Below are 9173 nucleotides of genomic sequence, written 5' to 3' on the forward strand. Positions count from 1 at the left end.
AGATCACGATCTCAGGACTTCAACAGCAGAGTTAAGGGAAAGTGGGGGGGTCAGTTTTTGTGGCCTGCATCATGCGGGGGGGTCAGACTAGATGACCATATTGGTCCCTTCTGACCTTAAAGTCTATGAGTCTATGAGTCTATATGTCTGGGATTTTGTAACGGGGTTTCAGGGAATCGGGATCCCTAAACTCACTGGATTTGGGCTCCTGTTGAGTTGTTCACGTCATTTCAGAGGGGTTGTAAAGAGAATTTGGAAATAAATCCAACCGTTAGAAACAGGGGGATGCTCACACAAAACAGAGAAACCAGCGAAGGGGAATCAACAAGATTCAGCAAATGGAGCGGGGAATATGGTAAAGGGGGCTCGGTCTGGGAGGGTAAGAACCAGCTCTCTTTGTCTGAGTCTCTGTAGCTAAGAGGCCGCCTCGTGTAACCGGGAGCGGGAGGCAGGTTGGATTTGCCCAAGTAACACCAGCAAACAGCTCTCAGGGCGTGAGGGAGGGAAGCTGGGTTACAGGAAAGAGGCAGCTTCTGGCCTGTGATTGTGGTTGGTCAGGGACACACACTGGGGAGGGGGCAGAATTTGGCAGGAATATTAAACCTGTTCTCCTTCTGGACTTGAACCAGTGATAGGCCTTGGCTACACTGGTGCTGTACAGCGCTGCAACTTGCTGCGCTCAGGGGTGTGAAAAAACACCCCCCTGAGCGCAGCGAGTGCAGCGCTGTAAAGCGCCAGTGTAATCAGAGCCTGCAGCGTTGCACGCTCGCTCGCAGCACTGCATGCTACTCCCCTCGGAGAGGTGGAGTACATATAGTGCTGCGAGAGCTCTCTCGCAGCGCTGGCGGCGCGACTACACTCGCTGTGAAGTCCCGAGTGTAGCCAAGGCCATAGTCAGACCTCAGGGGTTAAGGAGCCGAATTAGCCATCAACGTTACCCGAAAGAGCCACAGTAGTGTGAATGACGGGAAATATTTAGTGTGTGTATGTGCATAAATATATATATAGCGGTAAAAGTGCCACAATAAATAAGTTAATAACTTAGTGCAAGTTGGGAACTGAATTGGTTAATAACACAGTAAAGGCACCCTGATTGGTTAGTAACTTGGATTGCTCCATAATTAAATCACACCCTGTTTTAATATCGGTGCTGGTCAGGGTCGAAGGAGACACATGCAGGGGTAGGCAACCTATGGCAAGTGTGCCAAAGGCGGCACGTGAGCTGATTTTCAGTGGCACTCGCACTACCCGGGTCCTGCTCACTGGTCCGGGGGGCTCTGCATTTTAATTTAATTTTAAATGAAACTTCTTAAACATTTTAAAAACCTTATTTACTTTACATACAATAGTTTAGTTCTATATTATAGACTTATAGACCTTCTAAAAACGTTAACATGTATAACTGGCACACGAAACCTTCAATCAGAGTGAATAAATGAAGACTCGGCACACCGCTTCTGAAAGGTTGCCAACCCCTGCATTAAGGAGCCACTTGCGGCTGGATCCCCACAGTCTGAGTGTCGCTAGTTTAACCCAATCTCTGTTGGAGACCAGGGCGAGACCCGATGTGGAGGGTGGATGCTCTCACATCCTCAGCTGCGGGGTTCTTACGTGAAGCAGTCCCGGCTAGTCATGCTCAGAGACAGGATATTGGGCTAAATGGACCTTGACTTGGTCCGGCCTGGGAATTCCCCAGCTCCTCAAGGGGAAATGCAGCGCTGGATTCTGTAGTAACCGGAAGGGCTCTGGGATTGCTGCCCCCACAGTGATGGGAACGAGAACTGTGGGTGCTTGTGTGATTGATCCCCCCTGGGGGAGTCGTGAGATGGGATCTCTGTGTGTCCGTGTTACCAGGAGCTGAGTGAGGAGACGAGGAATTTTCCCTCCCCAATTTCCACCTCCTAAACCCCCTTGTGACCAGTGTCTCACCCCGCTTCTAAAGGAGACGTGAATGTGACAAGGCCCCGAGTGACTCTAGACAATCCGCTTCCCCTTTTTGTACCAGCCCCGCTTTGCTCTGTGTCCCTGTGTGTCTCTGGCACAGTAATACGTGGCGGTGTCTGCAGCCGCGAGGGAGGCCAGGTGCAGGGAGAACTGGTTCTTGGAGGTGTCCGAAGAGATGGTGGTCCGGCTTTGGAGAGACGCGGCAAACCACTTTCTCCCGTCGTGTGGGTATATACGTGCTACCCACTCCAGCCCTTTCCCGGGGGGCTGCCGGACCCAGTTCCAGGCGTAGCTGCTGCTAGTGATAGAGACCCCGGAGACAGCGCAGGTCAGTGTGAGGGTCTGTCCAGGCTTCACGACGCCCAGGCCGGACTCAACCAGCTGCACCTGAGAGAGGACACCTGGGAAGAGGGAAACAGGTTATGGAAGTAATTAGTCAGGCAATGAATCTGTGGCACTGTCCCTAATTTCCCCGCTCTCTAAAACACACTCACAGGTAGGGGCCGATAACAGGGTAAGGAAAAGCCACAGAGATTTCATTCTAGTTTTCATAAAAGAAGGGAAACGCCTCAGCGAACAGGACCGGGCAGTTCTGTGTCTGGGGAGAAGCTGAGACTCCCCGACTCAGGGGGTTGTATTTAAATAGGAAGGTCCCGGGGCAGGGATTTGCATGTGGGTTCCCCAGCGGGTATAAAGGGAGGGACACCGCTAGGCAGGGAACGCTGTCTGTGGGAAGCAGAGTCACGCATCCCCTCACGTCTTAGCGTGTGATTCAAAGTCAATTCACGTTCATTGGAGCCCTTCAAAGGGAAGCAAGGGACTGTGGATCGGGTCCCTACACTGGGGGCCGGGGGAGGTGTTGAATCCAGCCGCGCCTGCTGCCGAATGCCCTGGGCAGAGCTGTACAATAGAAACAAGAGAGAGGAGATGTCCAGAGACGTGCGACTCTCCCGGGAGTGTCGGATGGGGAAGGAGCCGCAGCTGCGGGGAGCCAGCGGCTGGTTCCAGGCACCACAGTGTGAGGAACCGCTTCAGGGAAAGGGGAGAGAGCTGGGCACGGAGGGACGGTGCGGGTTGTGGGCTCTGTCAGAGTAAAGCCCGTGACGGCAGTAACCCAGCGACAGTCTAGAGCACACGCTCGGGGGAAACGCATCACCCTAGTGCCTGGTGCTTTTCCTGTAGCAGAGACACCTGTGAGGTGTGTGTGTGTGTGTGTGTGTGTGAGAGAGAGAGAGAGAGAGAGAGAGAGAGACGGCTGGGCCCTGCTGGAGGGAGTGAAACTTGCTCTGTGCATAGGGGTAGGTCAGTGTTGAAGCCCAGACAGTCCCTTACACTGACCTGTAAGCTATGCCTGGTTCAATTGGGTAACCGGTGACTCCAAGCTATGCCTGGTACGATTCGGTTTGGGACACTGATGAGAAAAGCAGGGAATGGATCAGGGACAACCAATATTCTGGGGTCACAAACTCGTCTCTTTCTCTCAAACACCGTGGTGTGCAAGGAGAAGGCGGACAAAATGCCTGCTCATGGCCCTAGGAGAAAGGGAACAAGCTAGACTGCTGTACAGTAACTTCATCCAAACTAGGCGTTGCACTGTTATAACTACATCTGTGAAAACATTACAGTCCTAACTTAAGTAGTTATACGGGTACAAAGCTGTGTGCAGATGAGATCTGAGTGCTCTAGGGAGTCGTGACTGATTTAGAAACAAAGTTGCACCAGTTTGACTTAGGCCTTTGTGACGAAGTGGGAATGTTCTTGATGTGTTATTTGAATGCTGAGTGGGGAGTATTAACCTGGGAAGGTTGCAGGGGAGTTTTGCTGGGACTGCCTGCATTGGGGAAGGGAGCATACCTGAGCATGTAACATGAGAACCCAAGAGGGGGTGGGGGGGTTGGAGGCCAGGTAACACCTCTGCCTGGTGTGTATATATATGTCCTCAATGTTTCACTCTATATGCATCCGAAGAAGTGGGTTGTAGCCCACAAAAGCTTATGCTCTAATAAATTTGTTAGTCTCTAAGGTGCCACAAGTACTCCTGTTCTTTTTGAGGATACAGACTAACACGGCTGCTACTCTGAAACCTCTGCCTGGGAAACTGGACAAAGGACACAAAGGCTGGGGGAGGAGCCTGGGAAAAAGGCCAGAAAGGAGAGGGCTGAAGGGAGTTTCAGTTTGGAGCTGGCTGGGAAATAAAGAGGGGCGCCCCGACCAACAGGGCTGTGGCCTCCCTGGGGCCCCCAGATAGACCTAACTAAAGGGGGTTCTGTTGTCTGTATCGGTAAGATCTGTTTTGGACTGTGTTCTTGTCTCGAAATAAACCTTCTGTTTTACTGGCTGGCTGAGAATCATGGTGAATCGCAGGAAGCCGGGGGTGCAGGGCCTGGTCTTCCCCACACTCCGTGACAACTGGTGGCAGGGGTGGGATCTACTGCACTGAGGGACCCGCCGCCGAATGGCCACCGAAGAACCGGACCTGCTGCCCCTTTCTGTTGGCCGCCCCAAGCACCTGCTTGCTGCGCTGGTGCCTGGAGCCGGCCCTGGTGATGATCTCTCAGATCAGCTCAGAGGCAGAAAAGTGAAGAAGTGTATCCTGGGTAACTTGGAAATAACCTTACATAGAGTTAGGGCCTGCGTCTACTCCCAGTGAAATCAGTGATGAAACTGCCAGGGTCCAGTCCTGCCCCAATGACAGGGATGGATATCTGAAATAATCCCACAGATATCAGTGATGTGATGCTGGATTTGAACCAGTGTAAATGGGAGCAGAATCTGGTTTTCATTGACTGAGCTAACAGCAGGATTGGACTAGACGGAGAACGGGTCTGATTCCAGTCGAGCTGGGTGGGAAATGGGCTGTTTCCCCTCGAAAACTTTTACTTGTCTTTTAAAAAAAAGAAAGCAAGAAAGAAATCTTGAAAAGTAAAAATTTACAATCATCACCAAAAAACAAAATATCTTTCAACCAAATGCCCCAAAGTGATATTTTCTGGAAAAACTGTAGCTACATTTCTAATTTTCTGTTGCAGAAAAGCTCTGACAGGAATTTTTTACCTTCCATTTCAGTTGCTGATATGCCCTAATTACCATAGTGTCTGAGCCCCTCACAATCTTCAGTGTGTTTGTGCTCATAATTCTCCTGTGAAGTAGGGAAGTGTCATTATCCCCATTACACAGATTGGAAATTGAGGCAGAGAAAGCCAGATTCTCAGAGGCATTTAGGTTCCTAAACATCCAGATAGGAAGGTATTGGGATTTTCAAAAGTACCCAGGTGTCAACAACTCATTGAAATCGATGGGAGTTAGGCAAATACCTACACCACAAGCACCTAAATATTGTAAAAATAGGTGGCCTTTCCTGAGCTAAACTGCTAAGGTACTTAGGCATCCAGAGGGATTTTCACATCTGCAACTTTAGGTGCCCAACTTTGGGAATCTGGCCTAGAGAGACTTGTGCAAGGTGAGTCTTGTGCTTAGGGAGGCTGTGGAATCTCCATCACTGGGGATTTTTAAGAGCGGGTTAGACAAACACTGTCAGGGATGGTCCAGAAGATAAAACTTAGTCCTTCCATGAGTGCTGGGAACTGGACTAATGACCTCTTGAGGCCCCTTCCAGTCTTACTATTCTATGATTCTAAGTCTTTGGGGGAGAGACAGTCACAGAGACTAATGAATGGCCAGATTCTTAAAGGTATTTCAACGGGAATTATTTGGCGCCCGAATACCTTAAAAAATCTGTCTAAGTGATTTGCCTCAGGTCTTGCAGAGCAATAAACAGGGCAGATGCGCCTCTGGCCAGCTCCTGATCCCCGAATCACACTTCCTCCCGGACAATGAAGATTCAAGGTAATTAGGAAACAGCAAGTGGACATTTTTCCGGATTGGAAACGAGCTGTCAGCGCAAAGGGGGAAGATCTCAGGCGCCTTGGGAGCGGGCAGGGAGGTTGTAACAGGGAAGAGACGTAGCCGCCTCATTCGGGTGGACTCCCCCCTCCTGGGATCTTGTCCCGGCGCGTATCACTGTGGGTCCCACCTGGTGCAGTAATAGGTGGCGGTGTCCGCAGCGGTCAGGGAGTGGAGCTGCAGGTAATACTCATTCTTGGCATCATCTTTGGCGATGTTCGCTCGGGTTTGCAGGTCGGGGGCGTAGTTCGCGCTCCCGGAGAAATGGATGCGCCCTACCCATTGCAGCCCTCGGCCGGGGAGTTCGCGCACCCAGTTCCACCAGGCGCGGGTAGCGATGGAGTCCCCCGACACGGTACAAGTCACTGTGAGGGACTCTCCGGGCGTCACCACTCCCGGGGCGGACGGGACCAGCTGGATCTGTGAGCGGACACCTGGGCAAAGGAGAGAAAAGGAGAAGTGACGCTCCACGCTGCACTGCGGGCAGGGAGGAGAGCGGGGGCTGCGTGTCCCCGAGATACTCACAGAAGGGAGCCGCCAAGAGGCAGAAAAAACCCCCCAGCAGCAGCGCCATTTCTCCGAGGTGTGGCAGGAAGGGGATACCCCGCAGCAGGAAGAAACGGGCCAGCGCGGCGCGGTGCCTGAGGCTCGCAGGATCTGGGGTTGGTGTTTAAGCAGGGCAGGGATTTGCATGTGGGTTTCGCCCAGCGGGGATGGGAGGTTAAAGGGCTTGGCGGGGGGCTCTGATTTAGCCGGAATCTTCTCTTTCCACGGGCCTGCGCCTCACACCGGGGCGAGACACAGAACTGCTTTATTTGTGGGACGCTGGGCCGGCTCTTCAAGTGACACCGAACACTTCTAAATATATTCAATACAGTGCCCCGGAGCTGGGTGTGGAATAGGACCTGGGTCTCGGCATAGGTGCGATGGTTTGTGTGTTGCGGACCCCTGCTGGGTGCAACGTGTATGACTGTATTGCTGGGTGTCCTGCCGCCTGTTATTGGAATTAAGGAGAATTGTCTCCATTTTAGGGATGGGGAAACTAAGGCACAGAGCGGTGAAGTGACTTCCCGTGGTCACCCAGCAACAGAGTCGGGATCAGAACCCGCTTCTCCTAAATTTTAATCCACGAGGGGCACCTGCCTCCTTGTAGGACTGTGTCATAGCGCGTGGGTGCAAATCCGTGTGTGTGTCACCGCTGCTCTCTGCTAGATGGAATGAGTCCCACCCGAGGAGAAATGCCAGGGTGTGTTTGTGAGGCCTCCTGGCTCCTGCTAGGTAGAGAAAAGACCAACTCGTCGTGTATGGGGGTGTCCCTCCCTGCTCGTCCGTATGGGAGGGAAGGAATCCGGATCAGCCTTTGGGTGTTTCTGTCGTTGCTACCTCTTACTGGGAGTAAAAATCCGTGTGTGTGTGTGTGTGTGCGCGCGCTACCCCCTTGTGTGTATGTGTGTGTGTGTGTGCACATTTGTGTGTTTCACTGCTGCCTCCTGCTGAAGGAGATGGGACCCCCCCCCCCCTCTCTGTTTGCTACTCTTTTGCTGAGAGTGCGTGACTCCTGCTGGCTCGCTTGCTTCCTCTGGGTCTATGTGTCTGTGCTCCCGCCTGCTGGAGAGGATGAGAAGTCTTCAGGGTGGGAGTGTAGATACAGGTGTGTTTTTCATTACTGCTCCCACCGAAACAGTGTAAGGGTATGTCTACACTACAGGATTAATCCGAATTTAGATAATTCGAATTTGGGAAACAGGTTGTATAAATTCGATTGTGCGCGGCCACACTAAGCACATTAATTCGGTTTTTAACCACATTAATTCGGTGGTGTGCGGCCACACTACCCCATTACTTTAACCACAGTAATTCGGTGGTGTGCGGCCACACTAACCCTAATTCGAATTAACAAAATCGATTTAGGCGCTACTCCGCTCGTCGAGGTGGAGTACAGAAATCGATTTTAAGTGCCCTTTAATTCGAATTAACTGGCTCTGTAGTGTGGACGGGTGAAGGGTTAATTCGGATTAACGCAGCTAAATCCGAATTAAAGTCGTAGTGTAGACCAGGCCTAAGACCCGTGCAGTGTGTGTTGTGTTGCAGGGGACTTGGTACACGAGGTATTTTCCAACTTCCCCTCCTGAAAACCCCTCCTGCCACTGAGTCCCTCTCCCTCAGCTCCTAACGCCCGGTGCTAAAGGGGGGTTTGCAAACTGGTTTCCCTTCTAGCTCCTATCCCCGCTTTGCTCTGGCTCACTGCCTGGGTCTGGAGCAGCAACACACGGCGGTTCCTGCAGCTGTCATGTCACTCAGCTGTGGACAGAACTCGTCTTCAGGGGCATTCCCAGAGATGTTGAGTCGGTTTTGGAAGGATGAGCAGTAGGAATGTAGGGGTCCCAGCCCCTGTAACCCTCCCTCTGGGGACTGGCGGATCCAGTCCCTCTCCACAGGATAACCACCGATACAAGTCAGTTCGAGGGTCTCTCCTGGTGTCACCAGCTCCCAGTCGGAATGGACCAGATGGATTTGGGAATGGCGATATTGAAGGACGAGGAGGGGTCAAAGAAATCAATAAGTGACACCACACCGCTGTGGGAGAATGGCTTGGAACTTTCATAAGAACGGCCAGACTGAGTCAGACCAAAGGTCCATCTAGCCCAGTATCCTGTCTTCTGACAGTGGCCAGTGCCAGGTGCCCCAGAGGGAATGAACAGAACAGGGAATCACCGAGTGATCCACCCCCTGTCGCCCATTCCCAGCTTCTGGCAAACAGAGGGTAGTGACACTGTCCCATTTCACCCAACTGCCTTTGAAATCTCCTGCCCAAATCAATACAGGAGCTGGAAATTCTCCACAGGATGGAGCAGCCGAGAGGGACAAGAAAAGCCCGGTTTCATGAGGGGAGCTGGCGAAGGAGGAGAATGTCTGAGGTGGAAAGGCCCGTTCTGTCTCCGGGCAGAGACCGAGGCTCCGAGAATCGGGGTTTGTATGTAAAGAGGAACCACCTGGGCAGGGATTTGCGTGCGGGTTTCACACACGGGGATGGGCGATAGAAGGGGGCTGGCATCAGGAGCTCTGGCTAGATAACTATCCCCTTCCCCCGCCCCCATCCCTTGGAGTCTCCTTGTAAAAGCACAAAGGAGAGACAGGTTTCAGAGTAGCAGCCGTGTTAGTCTGTATCCGCAAAAAGAACAGGAGTACTTGTGGCACCTTAGAGACTAACAAACTTATTAGAGCATAAGCTTTCGTGGGCTACAACCCACTTCTTCGGATGCATATGCAGTGGACGCCCGGGAAGAGGGAAAATGATTACGGGCCTTATTATTCCTACCCAAGTT

The 9173-nt window shown here is 52.2% G+C and overlaps 2 gene segments (V, D, J or C); both read right to left on the reverse strand.

The window, feature by feature from the left end:
- Positions 1-1974: 1974 nt before the first annotated feature.
- LOC113405186 lies at positions 1975-2484 on the reverse strand. The segment is given in 2 exon segments: positions 1975-2345; positions 2439-2484. Coding segments are annotated over 2 exon segments (417 nt in total).
- A 3477-nt stretch (positions 2485-5961) lies between these two features.
- Positions 5962-6421, reverse strand: LOC113405187. The segment is given in 2 exon segments: positions 5962-6281; positions 6373-6421. Coding segments are annotated over 2 exon segments (369 nt in total).
- Positions 6422-9173: the final 2752 nt, after the last annotated feature.

Source organism: Terrapene carolina, unplaced genomic scaffold (assembly GCF_002925995.2).
Source record: "Terrapene carolina triunguis isolate 2854851 unplaced genomic scaffold, T_m_triunguis-2.0 Scaffold34107, whole genome shotgun sequence".
Lineage (NCBI taxonomy): Eukaryota > Metazoa > Chordata > Testudines > Emydidae > Terrapene > Terrapene triunguis.